The 20,020-nt window shown below is 45.9% G+C and overlaps 1 protein-coding gene across 1 annotated transcript in view; it reads right to left on the bottom strand.

The window, feature by feature from the left end:
- The window catches only part of BDH1 (3-hydroxybutyrate dehydrogenase 1), a 94,366-nt gene that overhangs the window by 49,128 nt on the left and 25,218 nt on the right, over positions 1 to 20,020 (bottom strand). The window contains exons 4-5 of the mRNA XM_077290371.1: positions 8,621 to 8,728; positions 1,711 to 1,852 (exon numbers count right to left, since the gene is read on the bottom strand). Coding sequence (XP_077146486.1) covers positions 1,711 to 1,852; positions 8,621 to 8,728 — 250 coding nt within the window. The remainder of the gene's footprint in view (positions 1 to 1,710; positions 1,853 to 8,620; positions 8,729 to 20,020) is intronic.

Genomic DNA, 20,020 nt, shown 5'->3' with positions numbered 1-20,020 from the left:
CAGCCGTCAGACTCCAAGGCCACTATTTGGTCATGAATTGCCATGGCAAACATCAGGACCACAAAATCAAGATCTGAGGACAGCAACTGGGATAAAGAGGAAGCCCCCAAACTCTGTTAACCATTTACAATGATGCAGTCACTATTGACAGCAGCATCTAAGGCAGGGGTGTCAAACTGCATTCCTCAAGGGCTGCAAACAGGTCATGTTTTCAGGATTTCCTTGTATTGCACAGGTGATCATTTAATCACCTGCACAGAATGATTTCAGCACCTTGTGCAATGAGAAGGGAATCTAGAAAACACGCATGGTTTGAGGCCCTCGAGGAATGCAGTTTGACACCCCTGATCTAAGGGGTTAAACAGATTTGGACAGTGCAAACACTGATCGTGGCTGATACAGCAAGTTGTCAGCTATAGTGTACAGCCACCAGCTGCAGGATCGTTACCTGTTATATCTCAGGTCAGTAAAAAGACGTATTAGCTGTCATTAAGGGGTTAATAGCGTTATCTGACCAGACAAGTTCCCTTTAACTTCCTCAGACCACCAGGGAAATATATTGTCTATACACATTAAATGGCTGTTGACCGAACAATGTTGCCGATAGACATCTCAGCCGACACTCTCATACACTCGACACTCTCATACACTTGACAAGCTTTCCTGTGTGCTCTATGAGAAAGCCACCAGCCAGGGAGAACCATGCAAGCCACAGCTCAAAATCAGAAATGCGTAATTGCCATCTTCCTTGATCTTACAAGTCTGTGGGTGCCACCATACAAATTAGACTGTTGGCCAAACCTGTCAATATCAGCAGGTTCTGTAGACATTAACGTACCGTCACATTAAGCGACGCTGCAGCGATATAGACAACGATGCCGATCACTGCAGCGTCGCTGTTTCGTCGTTGTGTGGTCGCTGGAGAGCTGTCACACAGACAGCTCTCCAGCGACCAACTATGCCGAAGTCCCCGGGTAACCAGGGTAAACATCGGGTTACTAAGCGCAGGGCCGCGCTTAGTAACCCGATGTTTACCCTGGTTACCAGTGTAAATGTAAAAAAAAACCAAACACTACATACTTACATTCCGGTGTCTGTCACGTCCCCCGGCGTCCGCTTCCCTGCACTGTGTCAGCGCCGGCCCTAAAGCAGAGCGGTGACGTCACCGCTGTGCTCTGCTTTACGGCCGGCCGGCGCTGACACAGTGCAGGGAAGCGGACGCCGGGGGACGCGACAGACACCGGAATGTAAGTATGTAGTGTTTGTTTTTTTTTTACATTTACACTGGTAACCAGGGTAAACATCGGGTTACTAAGCGCGGCCCTGCGCTTAGTAACCCGATGTTTACCCTGGTTACCAGTGAAGACATAGCTGGATCGGTGTCACACACGCCGATCCAGCGATGTCAGCGGGTGATCCAGCGACGAAATAAGGTGCTGGCCTTCTAGCTCCGACCAACGATGTCACAGCAGGATCCTGATCGCTGCTGCGTGTCAAACACAACGATATCGCTATCCAGGACGCTGCAACGTCACGGATCGCTATCGTTATCGTTGTTAAGTTGTTCAGTGTGAAGGTACCTTAAGTCTAATGTGTATGGAGCCTTAATAAATATTTTATTTTATTTTCTATGTCTACATCTGGTTCTTACAGTCCAAGAGATACAGTATATGCGGTATTCTGCATACTTGTTAATTACCGGGGACTCACCCTTTTCTGGGTCTTTCAAATTTTCTTTTATAAATTCCACAGCTGTGTCCACTTCTTCCTGTTTCACTACATTCAGCTGTATAGTCCTCATCCTATCACTTTTCATGTTGTCCAGCTCCTTCTCGCCAGCATCTCCCTTGTCCTATGATGGCAATAATACGAGCTCCAGTTAAAACAAATTACTCTGAGGCTTTTGTATGAACGCTGGTCTAGAGCACAGAACAATTGACGGTATTTACTTTACTAACTCGGAGTAAAAAAATAACTGGAATCTAATTTTATCGAGGGGACAACCTGATTTTCTGTGCACTAGTCATATATTTTTATCTGTTACAGATTTCCATGAACTCCTAAAGCTGGAAAAGCAAAACATTTTTTCAACTCCCTGAAAAAAAAGCACAAATCTTACCACCAATAACCTCTACAGAGAAGAAAAAAATGATAGGGAATTAGCAGGATTACTGCTGCATATTAGACCAGAAGCTTTTAGGCCTTGATGTGTGACATCAATTTTCATGTTTAGCTTTGAAGTCAATAAATTTCTGTTCATCATGTTTGATTTGCCTGTTCTGTGATATCGATCTCTCACACAATGACTTTGCTCCTCAGCAGGGGTTGCCATGTTGTAAAGTAAACCATATCACACAGAGATGATTAGGCGACCTTGTGGCCACACACAGGACCTCAGCTCTGACATTGCATTCTCTAAGGCTACGTTCACATTTGCGTTGTGCGCCGCAGCGTCGGCGCCGCAGCGCACAACGCAAACAAAAACGCAGCAAAACGCATGCACAACGCTGCGTTTTGCGCCGCATGCGTCGTTTTTCATTGAATTTGGACGCAGCAAAAATGCAACTTGCTGCGTCCTCTGCGCCCCGACGCGGGCGCCGCAGCGACGCATGCGGCGCAAAACGCAAGTGCGCCGCATGTCCATGCGCCCCCATGTTAAATATAGGGGCGCATGACGCATGCGGCGCCGCTGCGGCGCCCGACGCTGCGGCGCTGGCCGCAAATGTGAACGTAGCCTAACAAAGCCACAGGGACATGTCACAACACAACTGGTAATGAAGGGGACAACCTACTGGATGTTTGACCGACATTCACCTTCAGAAACAACTTGTTTTATTACCTATAAAAACAGACTTCATTCCTCACCTGCAATGCTGCGTGTTGTCTCTGCGTTTGTATCTACCTAAATGGTTAGTGGGATTTGGCTTCCACGCATAATAGCATTCCTCCAGAAAAAAAAAAAGAAAAACAGATTGTCTCGCTAGTCCCAGCTCTACTGGCTACTCTGCAAGTACATGTACAATTCATTAATGAGGTTGCTCTTCCCTGGGAAAATTTTTGTCAAGCCCTATAGCTTGCTAAATCTTAGTGGTATGTAATATACACACTGTTAGGATTTGGCTCCGCTTGCCAGTTACAGCAGTCTTTACATGACTGCAGGTATGCGAACGAAAGTAGCAGAGGAGATGTGTTCTAGATGACACACGACTACAACTATGCAAATCACATATTTTCAGTCACGTGACTGCTGGAGCCGGCAGGAGGAGCCAAATCTTAGTTTCTATATTTCACACTGCTAGGATTTAGCAAGCTGAAGGGCCTGCCGAAAATCTTTTTATTGGGAGCTAGCCAAAACCTAACTCAGATAGTACTGGCTCCTCTTGTGGATCTCAAACTGGATCTTCACAAGGGGAATCAGTAATCTTCAAGAGTCAAAATATCTAAGGATTTATTCAAATTAGCTTCGCTCACTAAGGGTACTGTCACACTATACGATTTACCAACGATCACGACCAGCGATACGACCTGGCCGTGATCGTTGGTAAGTGGTTGTGTGGTCGCTGGGGAGCTGTCACACAGTCAGCTCTCCAGCGACCAACGATGCCGAAGGCCCCGGGTAACCAGGGTAAACATCGGGTTACTAAGCGCAGGGCCGCGCTTAGTAACCCGATGTTTACCCTGGTTACCAGCGTAAAAGTAAAAAAAAACAAACAGTACATACTTACATTCCGGTGTCTGTCCCACGGCGTTCTGCTTCTCTGCATTGTGTCTGCGCCAGCCGGAAAGCACAGCGGTGACGTCACCGCTGTGCTCGCTTTCCGGCCAGCCGGCGCTCACAGTGCAGAGAAGCAGAACACCGGGGGACAGACACCGGAATGTGAGTATGTACTGTTTGTTTTTTTTTACTTTTACGCTGGTAACCACGGTAAACATCGGGTTACTAAGCGCGGCCCTGCGCTTAGTAACCCGATGTTTACCCTGGTTACAAGCGAACGCATCGCTGGATCGCTGTCACACACAACGATCCAGCGATGACAGCGGGAGATCCAGCGACAAAAGAAAGTTCCAAACGATCTGCTACGACGTATGATTCTCAGCAGGGTCCCTGATCGCTGCTGCGTGTCAGACACAGCGATATCGTATGGATATCGCTGGAACGTCACGGATCGTACCGTCGTAGCGACAAAAGTGCCACTGTGTGACAGTACCCTTAGGCATGCATTTTCGCAGGGGTGCATAACCTACGGCAATGGGGCCATGTGTGCCCTCTATGCCTTTCTATCATGCCCTCAACTACCTGCTCATAGACATGCCTGGTAGTGTCTGATCTTCCGTATTTTCCATGTTATGGACTAGTAGGGTTTCAGGTAGCACCATAGGGAGCATAGTGACATGGCCACACAGTGCACTACAGTATGTATGGAGTAAAGAAGTGGAAAAGCAAGAGTGCTGCCATAATCATTGCAGTATATGGGAAAAGAGAAGCACTTGGATGTATCAGCGTCTAGCATAAATTACAATTAAGAAAGCTAAATATTTAGAATTGAGAGTCCTCAGTGGTTGATACCTTTTAATGGCTAACTGAAAAGATGGTAACACATTGAAAGCTTTCGAGACTACATACGTCTCTTCATCAGGCAAAGACTAAAACAAATTCTGAAGAATCACATATTTATGCACAACATAGTATAGAAAAAAAAAAAAAAAAAAAAAGAGGGGAAAAAAACCATGGATAAGCCAGGTGACATGAAGCAGAATTACCATGGGTGATAAGCAGTTATGCCCATAAATATTGGGCCAATTCTTAGATAAGGATTGTTTATCACCCATGGTAATTCTGCTTCATGTCACCTGGCTTATCCATGGTTTTTTTCCCCCTTTTTTTTTTTTATTTTTTCTATACTATGTTGTGCATAAATATGTGATTCCTCAGAATTTGTTTTAGTCTTTGCCTGATGAAGAGACGTATGTAGTCTCGAAAGCTTGCAATGTGTTACCATCTTTTCAGTTAGCCATTAAAAGGTATCAACCACTGAGGACTCTCAATTCTAAATATTTTTCTATCTACTGGCTAACAAGGTACCAAGATATATTTCTTTCCTGTAATTAAGAAAGCTATCACAATCCCCTTCTGGATTGTGAATGGTAGAAAAGAGGACCTCTATTTTCCTGGTAAGTGGGAGTCCTAAAATGGAATCAGAATCTATTAGATATTTATGTTTTGATGTTTAAGACGTTTCATTGCGGCCCATAAGGTTGGTTCAATCTGACAATGTGGCCCTCAGGAAAAAAAAAAGTTCACTGCTTGTATAACCTATTCTCTCCAAAGTATATGTTCAACAAATGTATTAGGCCGGGATCACACATGCGAGAAATACGTCCGAGTCTGAAATGGTAATAATAATAATAACTAGATGGGTATTTCCTGAAGGAACTACAGATAGTGCTTTGGAATGGTGCCCGGGCTGCCCCTGCAAGACTTTCACACTTGGGTGCCCCTCAGGCGGTCCGATTTGGTGGGTTGGGTCAATCTGGGTCTGATTTTGTGGGCGGGGTAAATCTAGGTCCGATTCGGTGGGCGGGGTCACTTTTGGTCCGATTCTGTGGGCGCGGCCACTCTGGGTCCGATTCGGTGGGCGGAGCCACTCTGGGTCCGATTTGGTGGGCGGGGCACCTTAGGGACCAATTTGGTGGGTGGGGTCACTCGGTCCGATTTGGTGGGCTGGGCACCTCAGGGTCTCATTTGGTGGGCTGGGCACCTCAGGGTCCGATTTGGTGGGTGGGGTCACTCTGGGTCCGATTTGGTGGAAGGGGTCACTCTGGGTTTGATTTGGTGGAAGGGGTCACTCTGGGTTCGATTTGGTGGGCGGAGCCACTCTGGGTCCGATTTGGTGGGCGGGGTCACTCTGGGTCCGATTTGGTGGGCGGGGTCACTCTGGGTCCGATTTGGTGAGCCGGGCCCCTCGGGGTCCGATTTGGTGAGCGGGGTAATCTACTATATAATTGTCTAAGGGCACTTCCGTCTTTCTGTCTCACAACACCGCTACGTCATCATCTCATGAGACCGCAATGCACTCTTGGGACCGGAGCGCGCAACAAGCATCGGGTACCGGCCACTCCAGGTGCAACAAGCATCGTGTACCGGCCGCTCTAGGAGGTGCAACAACCATCAGATACCGGCCGCTCCAGGAGGTGAGTATGTAACTTTTTTATTTTAATTCTTTTTTTTTTTTTTAACAGGGATATGCAGTATACTATGTGACTGGACAATATACTACGTGACTGGGCAGTATAACTACGTGGCTCTGCGCTGTATACTGCGTGGCTCTGCGCTGTATACTGCGTGGCTCTGCGCTGTATACTACGCGGCTCTGCGCTGTATACTACGCGGCTCTGCGCTGTATACTGCGCGGCTCTGCGCTTTGTACTGCGCGGCTCTGCGCTATATACTGCGTGGCTCTTCGCTGTATACTACGCGGCTCTGCGCTGTGTACTGCGCGGCTCTGCGCTGTGTACTGCGCGTGTCCGTGCTGTGTACTGCGTGTGTCTGCGCTGTATACTGCGCGGCTCTGCGCTGTATACTGCGTGTGTCTGCGCTGTGTACTGCGCGGCTCTGCGCTGTATACTGCGTGGCTCTGCGCTGTGTACTGCGCGGCTCTGCGCTGTGTACTGCGTGGCTCTGCGCTTTATACTGCGCGACTCTGCGCTGTGTACTGCGCGGCTCTGCGCTGTGTACTGCGCGGCTCTGCGCTGTGTACTGCGCGGCTCTGCGCTGTGTACTGCGCGGCTCTGCGCTGTGTACTGCGCGGCTCTGCGCTGTGTACTGCGTGGCTCTGCGCTTTATACTGCGCGACTCTGCGCTGTGTACTGCGCGGCTCTGCGCTGTGTACTGCGCGGCTCTGCGCTGTGTACTGCGCTTTATACTGCGCGACTCTGCGCTTTGTACTGCGCGGCTCTGCGCTTTATACTGCGTGGCTCTGCGCTGTGTACTGCGTGGCTCTGCGCTGTGTACTGCGCGGCTCTGCGCTGTGTACTGCGCGGCTCTGCGCTTTATACTGCGCGACTCTGCGCTTTGTACTGCGCGGCTCTGCGCTGTGTACTGCGCGGCTCTGCGCTGTGTACTGCGCGGCTCTGCGCTGTGTACTGCGCGGCTCTGCGCTGTGTACTGCGCGGCTCTGCACTGTATACTGCGTGGCTGTGCAATATACTACGTGGACATGCATATTCTAGAATACCCGATGAGTTAGAATCGGGCCACAGTCTAATAATCATAAGACTAAGGATAGTGGTTTGGAATTGTGCTGTACTGTCACTTTAAGAGCTGATATTATCTGACAAAACTTGTGACCTGGTGAGCTGATGTAGACTTCATAGGCGTTGGCATAGTAACTGTGTCTGACTGCGCATATCAATGAGCTAATCAGCCAGGTGGCAGTTATTTTTAGAAATTGCCTCAGAAACCAGCCCATTATAAACGTATGGGACAATTTCCCTATTGAAACGCATTGAAAGACTTTTTTCAAACACAAATTGCGCAAAAACTACAAATCCGATCGGCACGAAAAATACTTAGCACACCTCTTGGGGACGCTGGCTTCGAAATGACACCTCACTGGAGTCTGTGAGTTTAGCGGTTCGGGCCGCATTACGTGCGGACTGAATAATAAGAATAAGAAGAAGTTTACCACGGTGGAATAACAGTATAGTGCTTTGTTCCAAAGCACTATAATAATAATTTTTATTTATATAGCGCCAACATATTCCGCAGCACTTTACAATTAAGCGGGGACATGTACAAACAATAAATTCGGTATGAGTTAAGACAACTTAAACAGTGAAATTAGGAGTGAGGTCCCTGCTCGCAAGCTTACAATCTACAAGGAAATGGGGGGGGACACAATAGATGAAAAGTGCTTGTTATTTCAGGTCTGGCAATTATAATAAATAGGGATTTTCATACAAAGCTGCATGATCCGGTCATCAGCCCGTGTGTTTAAGTGCAATAGTCAAGTATCAAGTGCAGTTATCATGTGCATGGAGGGTGTGGAGACAGATGAATAGTAGGGTGCAGATTCAGAGTAATATTTGGAAGGAGGGAACAGGATGGCGGATGGCGCTGTGAGGAATCTGCCTAAGGCCGGGACCACACATGCGAGAAATACGCCCGAGTCTCGCATGGTAATACCCGGCATTGCCGCCGTCACTGAGGAGCGGAACGTGCCGCTGCATAGCAATACATGCGGCTGCACGCTCCGCTCCACAGAGATGGCGGCAATGCCGGGCATTACCATGCGAGACTCGGGCGTATTTCTCGCATGTGTGGTCCCGGCCTTAGGCAGATTCCTCACAGCGCCATCCGTCACCATTGGAATCCATCCTAAAAAGCATACATGCATATTCTGTTTGGAATAAAGTAGTTGATTGGTTAATTTTACTATGTCAAACAGCAGATTTCCGATAAGAAAAATGTATAGTACAGAGATTCAAATCGGGACACTATATGAAATTCATATGAAACATCCATTTAACCTATATGTTTGAGTGCTAAATGCATTCCTAAAATTTGCCATTTCTGTCAGACATTTCTGCAAGGTATGAACATATGCTTATAGTAACATACCTTTAACAGACATCCTGCAAACACTGTGAATCCTTTGCCATGAAGATGCTTAGCCAGTGAAAATCCAAATCCTGAATCACATCCTGTGACAAGCACAGCTTTACTAGCCTGCAAGGATAAAATAAGAATATCTGTGTGTAGAAATAGCCATAATCTATATATTGCCAAATGAGCATATGATATTATGCCAGGAAATACTACATAAAATAAAGGAAATTAAAAACAAAAGTGAAGTAAAGGACAAAGCAGTACACAACAGAACACGTGCATACAATGGTTTTCCATGTGGGATATTTACACATCAGGTGAAATAATAGAAAACATAATTTACAGGGCAGAGCACTTGTAATACAGAGCCTTGAAAAAGTATTTACAGTCGTGAACTTTTCCACATTTTTTCATGTTACACACACAACCGTAAATGCATGTTATTGGGATTTTATGGATATACCAACACAAAGTAGCAAGAATTTGTGAAGTGTAAAGGAAATGATACATGGTTTTCTAAAGATTTTTAAATTATAAATCTGAAAATTGTGATGTACATTTGTAGTCTGGTACCGTTAAATAATATTCTGAGTGACCAACTGATTCCAAAATTGGGTCCAGCTGTTTATTCTCAGTATAACTACAGCTGTTCTGTGACAACCTCAGATGGTTGTTTGAGAACATTAGATATCAAACATGTTCACTCTGGAGGAGCTGCAGAGAGCTACAGCTCAGGTAAGAGTATCTGTCTGTTGGACAACTATTAGTCGTATACTCTGGCTTTTATGGAATATTTGGAGTATATTGGCCAGGTGGGTCCCCTGAGTATATTTGGTCTGCGACGCCGGGCAGGACCTCCACCATACATCGCACTTTCAACTACATCGGTATCCTAGATGCCAATACAGTTGAAAGCAATGAAGGAGCAGAGAGCGTCAGCTGACGGTCCTTTTTCTATCATTCCCCTTCTGCGTCTGTCTCAGCACAGCAGGTGCGATGATGTCATTACAACGTGCCCGCTGTACCGAGATGTGCAGAGGATCTGAGGATACATGAAGAGACCGGAGCAACAGGGAAACAGGCAGATTTGCAAATGTATTCTTTTTAATGTGGAACTTATACTGTGTGAAGCACGACGTGGGGCCATTATACTGTATGGAGCACTGTGCAGGGCCATTATACTGTATGGAGCACTATGTGGTGCCCATTATACTGTATAGAGCACTATGTGGGGCCATTATGCTGTATGGAGCACAAAGTGAGGCTCAATATACTATATGGAGCACTTTGTGGGGCTCATTATAGTACATAGTAACATAGTTATTAAGGTTGAAGGAAGACTAAGTCCATCTAGTTTAACCCATAGCCTAACCTAACATGCCCTAACATGTTGATCCAGAGGAAGGCAAAAAAAAAACCATGTGGCAAAGAGTAAGCTCCACATTGGGGAAAAAAAAATCCTTCCCGACTCCACATACGGCAGCATGGAGCACTTTTTGCGGCTATTATACTGTATGGAGCACTATGTGGGGCTCATGAGATTATATGGAGCACTTTTTGTGGACATAATACTGCATGGAGCACTATTTTGGGGCCATTGTACTGTATGGAGCACTTTTTGTGACCATTATACTTTATGGAGCACTATGTGCATCAATTATACTGTATGGAAGGCAATGCAGGGCCCTGTTATACTGTATGGAAGACTATGTGGCGCCTATTGTATTGTATGGAGCACTTTTTGTGGCCGTAATACTGTATGGAGGGCGGTGTGGGGATCACAGTTGGAGAATCATACTGTTATAGGGTCATCACATTGTGCATGTGGAGGGTACTGCGGAGGAATTTACTATGAGGCATCTTACTGTGTTTGGGGGGCACTTTTGTTGGCATCAAATTTTATTATCTGTATTACTCAAGGTTTTTTATCCATTGTTATTAGATATTTAAATTAGGCTACTGGGCTATATGATTTTTACTGCTCTTACATAACATATTACATTATAGCAATATTTTATTCTAAGATCTATAAATTAAAATGTACTTTGTGGGTGGGCCAATGCCTTTAAGATTAATCTTTTCATATGGAAACAATCATTATATTTGATATTAAGGAAAAACTTTTCAATTGTAGACAATTTTTTTTAAATAAAAAAATCAAGCCTTCTGTGTATTTGAGTTTGACATCCCTGGTCTAGAGAGGCTGTAAAACTTGAAACTGGAGCGTAGGTTCACCTTCCAGCAGGACAACAACCCTAAACCTACTGCCAGAGCTAGAATGGAATGGTTTAGATCAAAGCATATTCATGTGTGCGAATGGCCCAGTCTCAGTCCAGACCTAAATCCCATTAAGAATCTGTGGAAAGACTTGAAAATTGCTGTTCAGATGCCTCCATACAATCTCACTGACCTAGAGCTAGTCTGCAAAGAAGAATGGGGAAAAATTTCAACCTCCAGATCTTGAAGTCTGGTAGATACTAGTGATGAGCGAATAGCATTGTGTTCGGGTCTCCCCAAGCTCGGGTGGTCTCCGAGTATTTTTAGTGCTCGGACATTTAGTTTTCCTTGCCTCAGCTGCATGATTTTACGGCTGCTAGCCAGGCTGAATACATGTGGGGATTGCCTGTTTGTTAGGGAATTCCCACATATATTCAGGCTGTCCAGCAGCCGTAAATCATGCAACTGAGGCGAGGAAAACTAAATGTCCGAGCACTAAAAAATACTCGGAGATCACCCGAGCACAATGCTATTCGCTCATCACTAGTAGATACATACCCAAAAAGACTTGCAGCAATAATTTTTTTTTTTAAATTCGTTTATTTAAACGCTTAATTCACATGTACATACAGTTTACATATTTCCAGGTCAGTGCAGGTACATCATAACGATAGATACATTAACATAATGTTATATACACCGATCGGATTATGCATATTTAAGATATAATAGTATGTCACATATACTGAAAATCCTAAAACTCAACCTGTCTTACTGCCTAAACAAAACAAACTCCATCACCTTAGTATAACGGTTTCAGTGCTCAGCGTGAATCGTATAGTCTCCCAACTCATTAATATACTGAATCTAGGCCCTTAATTACGTGGTGACATGGTGAGATACGACGAGTTCCATAAGTCCCAGATTTTATTAAATTTCTCTAAACAACCTCTATTCTGGTATAAGGTGCGTTCATACGGCACAATCAGATTCACCAACTCTATCCAGGCCCTAAGGGACGGATGCGAAGTACCCATCCAGCGCAAGGCAATCAATTTTCTTGCCAGAAAAAGTGTCTCCCTCAAAAAAATTTGAACGTGGTGGCCCCAGATTTCCTCCTCCAAAATCCCAAACAAACACACTGATGGGGTCAAGGGAACAGGAATATGTACAAGGGAAGTCAACAACGAGGCTACCTCTCTCCAATAAGACATAATAACCGGGCATTCCCATATCATGTGTATGAAATCCGCCTCCTCCATATGACATCTAGTACATTCAGAAGATCGGGACCACCCAATTTTAAATAGTCTCAATGGGGTTAGATATGATTGATGCAGAATATATAACTGTATCATTTTATTGTTAGCCGAGGGGGACACCCTGGTTGGGGACTCAAGGGCCATCTCCCAGTCCTCACCCTGTAAGTCAGGTATCAGGACCCTCCACTTCTCCCTTATCGGCAACAAAGTAGCATCCGCACCCACGGACAACATGTAAGTATACAGTGCAGAAATAAGACCACGGGGTCCCTGTGACTTAAAAATCCCTATCAGTGGGAAGGAGGAAATAACCTGTGTCACCTCCACACTTCGAAGATGCGACTGAATCGCCGATCTAAGTTGAAGGTATCGGAAGAATTGAGGCCTCGGTATATCATACTTATGTTGGATTTGTTCAAAGGACATTAGGGTTCCCTGTTCATAAAGATCACCAAGCGACAAAACACCGCGTGACGTCCAAAATTGAGCGGAAGGGTGATTCAGTAAGCTCGGGAAGTATTCACTATCCCATAATGGCATTTCAGCTACAATACCGTCAAAACGGATCACCTTTTTCACTTGTCGCCAAATCAACCTTGCCAACCGAAGCAACGGCAACAACTTAGGGGCAGAGGGTTTATTTATTTCCAGGAAACCCAACGGGCAGCTGATCTTGGCAGCATAAGCCAGGTGGTTTTCCGAGTTTGGTAAATCGCTCCCAGGCATCCATTTCCCCAGAGCTCTAAGCTGTCCGGCCAAGTAGTATAAAAAAAAATCTGGCAACGCCGCCCCTCCCATTTGCTTAGATCTGTGTAAGGTGGATAATTTGAGTTTGGGTCTAGCCCTCCCCCAGATAAAGGATGTAGTTAAAGAATTTAAGTTAGCAAAAAAGGATTTAGGAACCAGTACTGCACTATGTTGGAGGGAATAATTAAGCTTCGGGAGGAGTATCATTTTTATCAAATTTATACGACCCGAGACAGATAGAGGCAGCTTACTCCATATAGCAAATTTATGTTTAACAAACTCCAGCAACGGGAGAATATTAAATTGTAAATCCAGTCTACTATCTTTTGATATAATTATTCCTAGGTATTTAAAACTAGTGACAACTGGCAATAGGGACAGCGTATTAAGGTGTGCTGCCGAGCCATGAAAGAGAGGCATCAAGGCAGATTTATCCCAGTTAATATATAGTCCAGAACGTCTACTGAATCCCTCTATAGTAGTGATCACGTGAGGCAGGGTCTCCTCTACCTCATCAAGAAATACAACCATATCATCCGCATATAGACCCACAGTATCCACGCGGTCTGCTATCGTAATGCCCTTAACCAACGGGGAGGATCTCATACGAATCGCCAATGCCTCCATTGCAAGGGCAAACAAGGCCGGAGATAGAGGACATCCCTGGCGAGTCCCTCTCTTTAGGGAGAAAGATTCAGAAATAGAATTATTGATAATTATCCGGGCTCTTGGTTTCAAATATAATGCTGCAATCCATTTTTGAAATTTAGGACCAAATTGGAAGCGCTGTAAACATGCGGACAGAAAAGGCCATTCAAGGGAGTCAAATGCCTTAGCCGCGTCCAGCGAGGCCATGGCCCATTTATTCTCAGGGACCAACGTACTATATTGAGCTATTGATTGAACCCTCCTGATATTAATAGAGGTACTCTTACCCGGCATAAAACCTGTCTGATCTGGATGAATTATATCTAATATTACCGTGTTCAATCTAGTAGCTAGAATTTTAGTGAAAATCTTGTAGTCCACATTAACTAATGAAATAGGACGATAAGATCCACAGTCTAGGGGGTCCTTCCCTTCCTTTTTTAAGACTATGATATTTGCTTCATAATAAGAATCCGGCAAGGAACCTCCCTCCCAAATCCCCTGAAATACTTTCAGCAGAGTTGGAACCAAAGCATCTCTATATTTTCTATATATTTCAATAGGGAAGCCATCCGGACCAGGTGCCCTGCCAGAGGCCATGTCAGTTATAGCCTTGTTCACCTCATCAAGAGTAAAGTCAGCGTCTAAAAAGGCTTGTTGTGCAGCATTCAACGCGGGGAACACTAAATCTGATAAATAACTTAGACACTCCGAGGTATCAGAGTCTCCCTTGGAACTATACAGTTCTTTATAAAAATCACAAAAGCATTGGAGTATGTCATCTGTCGAGGTTACTACAGAGTCGTCTGATTTCCGGATTTTAAGTATAGTATTGGACGTATTGTGCTGGCGTACCATGTATGCTAGGAGTTTACTGGACTGATTTCCCATTTCAAAGTATGTCTGTCTAGTAAAAAATAGTTTGCGCTTAGATTTAGTGTCAGTATATTGACTATGGAGTCTGTGCAAGTGTAGCCACTCCAATCTGTTCTCATTCGTCTGGTTAGCTATATAAGCCGCCTCCGAAACTCTCAGTCGCTCGTCCATGTCATCGTCTTCCTTTGAGGTCTGTCGCTTAATATACGAGATGGTAGAAGACAAACAACCCCTCAGGTATGCCTTAAGGGCGTCCCAGAGAATATTAAGGTTTTGCGGCATAGGGTGGGATGCAATAAAACAGTCCAGTTGGTCAACAGTCCGGTCCTCCGGGCCTATTAACTTCAGCCAGAATGGATTTACTTTCCACGTTAAAATATTCCCCACCCGACCCAATTTAAGTTTAAGGATCACTGGACTGTGGTCTGAAATTCCTCTATTCCCATGACACACCTCCCCCACCCGTACCGCCAAGTTACTGGAACCGAATACATAGTCCAAGTGAGATAAAGTACGTCTGACAGACGAATGACAAGTATATTCCCTTACGTCGGGGTGGTGCATTCTCCAAAGATCTAACCAGCCAGTACCTTCCATGAATATTGACAATCGAGATGGTGAAGAACCCACATCCGTGGTCCCCCCATCAAGCCGGAGTCTATCCATACCCTCATTCATTAACATATTGAAATCTCCCATACAGAGAACATGCGCATCTGGATAGTTTAAGGCAAAGTCGACCGCCTTCTTGACAACCGACATATTAGCAGGAGGAGGGTTATATATACACATCATAACATACTCCTCTGAATTCATATTCGCATACACAAACACAAAGCGACCTTCCGGATCCCTCCGAACTTCTCTGACCTCCCATCTAATATCCTTATGGATTAACAAAGATACCCCTCTAGAATAACTAGTGTGGAATGCGTGCACAGACCATTGTACCCAAGGTTTCTGCACATAACGGGACGAGTCTCTAGTTAGGTGTGTTTCAACTAAAGCTACTACATGAGGGCGATAACGTCTTATCTGAGAAAATACTTTGACTCTCTTACGAGGCGACCCCAGACCTCTCACATTCCAGGTCATGCATGTTACTTCAGACGCCATATCTCATCAGTTTAGAAAATATAGTATCACGTCGAGTGTCCGTCACGCCGGTGATGAAGAAAAACATGGCAGTAATGGCTATATAACTAACAATGAACAAAACCAAAACATTGAAGATCAAATAATGCTTCTTAAGGGAGCAAAAACCCGTGCTCCGCATAACCCAGTCCAAAAAAGGGGATACCATCTCTGGACACAGAGTTCGGTAAAGTTGTTTCCTAGGGCGCTGGCAAAGGAGCTCCACTCATCAACAAGGAAAAACCGGTGAGAGAGTTCCAGATTCCTGATGAAAAGAAACTAGAAAATCTGTCCGACAAGAGGGCTCCTTTTTTGTAGATCCATGTAAATATAAACAGCAGCCAACTTAGGATTTCTCTCCTCCCCTGTCCACTCCCACACATGACCGTAGCCACTCTTCAGCGTCCGCCGGGGTGGTAAAAAAGGAAGAAGAACCTTTATACACGACCCTGAGTCTAGCAGGATAAAGCATTGAATACACGACATTTTCCTCTCTTAGTCGTTTCTTTATCTCCATGAACTGAGACCGTTGTTTTTGTAACTCCATAGAAAAGTCTGGGAATATCGAGATAGTAGCGCTGTTAAATTTAATAGGACTTTTTTGCCTCGCCATACGAAGAGCCATATCTCTGTCTCTGGAGTTAAGGAGGCGGGCCAAGAAGGGTCTCGGTGGAGCGCCAGGAGGAGGAGCTTTTGTTGGGACCCTGTGGGCCCTTTCCACAGCAAATGTAGGGGAGAATTCATCTCCCAGAATATCTCTGAGCCAGCCCTCCAAGAATTTTTCAGGTTGTTGGCCTTCTGAGCGTTCCGGTAGGCCTATAATACGGATGTTATTTCGGCGTAGTCTGTTTTCCAGATCATCCGCCTTCTGTTTCCAAGCATTTATGGAGCCTGCCACTTTTGTCAATTTAGCTTCCATAGGTGCGGAGTTGTCCTCCAGGCGAGACACCCGTGTTTCAACCTCTGTAATACGGCCCTTCATAGATTGCATATCTTGGCGAAGGCGCCCCACCTCAGAGTGCACCTCCTCTATCTTCCCAGTTAGAGAGGTTCTAGTCAGTGATATAGCTTGCATCAATTGTTCAGATGCCTGTCTCAGAGTCAAGTCCTCCTGATCTCCATCCCCCTCATCCTCGGAGGCACGATTTTGTACCTGGGTCTCGGATTTCCCCATAGGAGAAGTATTATTCTTTTTAGAGCGTAGATTATCAGGAGGATCAGAACGTGTAAATTTTTTGAGTTTTTCAGCAGCACTTAGATTTTTGGTGCGATGTGCGGATGACATAATGAGGATCACTTAGTATTTTAATAGGGTACAGGTTCTGCCCGAGCAATGCAATACTGTGGCACAATACACAAACAACCTATGGGGTCCTATCAGCCGTGCACCACAGGGTTAATGGTAGATTATAATCCAACCCAATGTACTCTCAGGAGGGAGAGGGATCCAGGGAGTAGAACCAGCAGCGAACGATAAGAACGTAGTATCTGTATTAATTCTCAGGGTTACACCCAGGTAGCTGTAGTATATACCGTAGTTAGAATATGGCAGATCCACATCCACCGTGCAGGTAATGGAGTGGGGGAGAAGTTCCAGTATAGTATGCGCCAGGAACAGTCAGCGCTATAAAGCGTTGTGCGGCACTGATGAGAGGGAGCCCGGGGCCCGTTTCTTAGGGCACACACCGTGAGACTCCCCCCCCCGTACCTTGAAGAGCTGCACCGGAGATCAGCCAGCTCTCTCCCGTGCAGCAGGATCAGCTTCGCGCCTTCCGCCGTCAGCGCGCGTGGTAGTGAAAATGGCCGCCGCCTCTAGCAGCGCCGTCCTCCTTCCAGGCTCTCCCGGAGTTCACCCAACCGAAGCCGCCCGCGCAGCCTCTCTGAAGCCGGGCACCTCCAGGCACCCAGGGGAACACAGCGGTGGATCGGAAAACCCCCGCAGGCAAATATTAGCAGAGGATTCAGGTCAGGATTATCGGAGCTCCAGCCAGACGCGTCCTCACAGCTCCGCTACATAGCCACGCCCCCCACTTGCAGCAATAATTGCAGCGTAAGATGGTCCTACATAGTATTGGCTCAGGAGGGCTAAATACAAATGAACTGCACAAATTTCAGATTTATATTTTTTAAATATTTTAAAAAAAAATCTTGTATCATTTCCTTTACAGTTCACAAATACTTACTTTCTGTTGGCATATCACCTAAAATCTCAATAAAATACATTTAAAAAAAAATGGAAAAGTTCATAGGGTATGCATACTTTTTCAACACACTAACTACTGTACATATGGTAAAGAGGGATTTTCGGTTCTTACCGTAAAATCTCTGTCTTGGAGCCTTCATTGGGGGACACAGGTAACCATGGGTGTATGCTGCTGTCACTAGGAGGCTGACACTATGCAAATAAAGAAGTAGCTCCTCCCTGGCAGTATACACCCTCCGACAGGCACCAGGCAACTCAGTTGGTGCAAAAGCAGTAGTAGGAACAGGTAATACAAAACTCAACCTATGTACCAACCCACAACAACAGCACATTAGCCAACACGGTACAACTTCAAGGGAGGGTGCTGTGTCCCCCAATGAAGGCTCCAAGAAAGATTTTATGGTAAGAACCAAAAATCCCTCTTTCTTTCTCGCTTCACTGGGGGACACAGGTAACCATGGGATGTCCAAAAGCAGTCCCTAGGGCGGGTATTCTGCAGAAAAAAGAGGAGTTAGGTCGGCCGGTGAGAAACCACCGCCTGCAGTATCCTCCTACCCAGGCTCGCGTCCGCAGAAGCCTGAGTATGCACCTTGTAGAATTTGACAAAGGTGTGAATGGATGACCACGTTGCGGCCTTGCAAACCTGTGAGGCCGAAGCTTGGTGACGAACTGCCCAGGAAGCTCCCACAGCCCGGGTAGAGTGAGCTTTCACCCCCGAAGGGAGCTGTTTGTCTTGGACACAGTATGCCTCCAGTACCGCCGAACGGATCCAACGAGCAATTGTGGACTTGGAGGCGAGAAGTCCCCTTCGACGCCCATCCGAGACGACGAACAGAGGATCGGCCTGACGAAATCAGGCAGTTCTGGTGAGGTAAATCCGCATAGCCCTGACCACATCCAACTTGTGAAGAGATTTCTCCAAGGGATGAACCGGAGAAGGGCAAAAGGAAGGGAGGACAATGTCCTCATTGATGTGAAAAGATGAGACTACCTTCGGTAAGAAGGAAGGAACCGGACGAAGAACCACTTTGTCTTGATGCAGGACTAGAAAGGGAGAACGACAGGATATTGCCGCCAGCTCTGACACCCTTCTAATGGAGGTGATGGCGAAAAAAAAGGCAACCTTCCAGGATAGAAGTGAGAAGGAAACGTCCTGAAGCGGTTCAAAGGGCGCACGCTGGAGGGCGTCTAAGACGAGGTCGAGAACCCAAGGCTCGACAGGAGAACGATAAGGGGGAGCTATATGAGCGACCCCCTGGATGAAGGTCCTCACCTGAGGCAGGGGGGCCAGGTCTCTTTGAAAAAGAACGGATAGAGCGGAGATCTGACCCTTCAAGGTGCTAAGAGAAAGACCCGAATCTAGACCCATTTGAAGGAAGCTGAGAAGGGAAGGAAGGGAAAAGGTCATAGGAAACAGATTGTCCTGACACCACCGGAAAAAGGCCTTCCAGCATCTGTGGTAAATACGCGAGGAAGCCGGTTTTCTCGCTCTTATCATAGTCTGGATGACGCTATGAGAAAAACCAGCGTTCTTCAGGACCGCGGCCTCAACGGCCATACTGTTAAATTCAGAGACCGAGAATTCGGGTGGAAGAGGGGCCCCTGCGAAAGAAGGTCCGGAAAATCCGGAAGCCTCCACAGAACGTCCGAAAGCATGTTCACCAGTTCCGCATACCAGGCCCTGCGAGGCCAATCTGGAGCTACCAAGAGTATGGGGACCTCTTCTGTCTTGATCTTCTTTACGACCCTTGGGATCAAGGGGAGAGGCGGGAACAGATAGGGCATCTGGAACGGGGCCCACGAGATCACGAGGGCGTCAACTCCGACGGCCATCGGATCCCGAGATCTGGAGACATAGTTACATAGTTACATAGTTATTAAGGTTGAAGTAAGACTGTAAGTCCATCTAGTTCAACCCATAGCCTAACCTAACATGCCCTAACATGTTGATCCAGGGGAAGGCAAAAAAAACCCATGTGGCAAAGAGTAACTCCACCATGGGGAAAAAAATTCCTTCCCGACTCCACATACAGCAATCAGACTAGTTCCCTGGATCAACGCCTTATCAAGGAATCTAGTGTATATACCCTGTAACATTATACTTTTCCAGAAAGGTATCCAGTCCCCTCTTAAATTTAATTAATGAATCACTCATTACAACATCATACGGCAGAGAGTTCCATAGTCTCACTGCTCTTACAGTAAAGAATCCGCGTCTGTTATTATGCTTAAACCTTCTTTCCTCCAGACGTAGAGGATGCCCCCTTGTCCCTGTCTCAGGTCTATGATTAAAAAGATCATCAGAAAGGTCTTTGTACTGTCCCC

The sequence above is a fragment of the Ranitomeya variabilis genome, chromosome 2 (genome assembly GCF_051348905.1).
Source record: "Ranitomeya variabilis isolate aRanVar5 chromosome 2, aRanVar5.hap1, whole genome shotgun sequence".
Taxonomy (NCBI): Eukaryota; Metazoa; Chordata; class Amphibia; order Anura; family Dendrobatidae; genus Ranitomeya; species Ranitomeya variabilis.
Note: the sequence above shows the minus strand (reverse complement) of the source record. Positions and strands in the feature narration are given on the sequence as shown.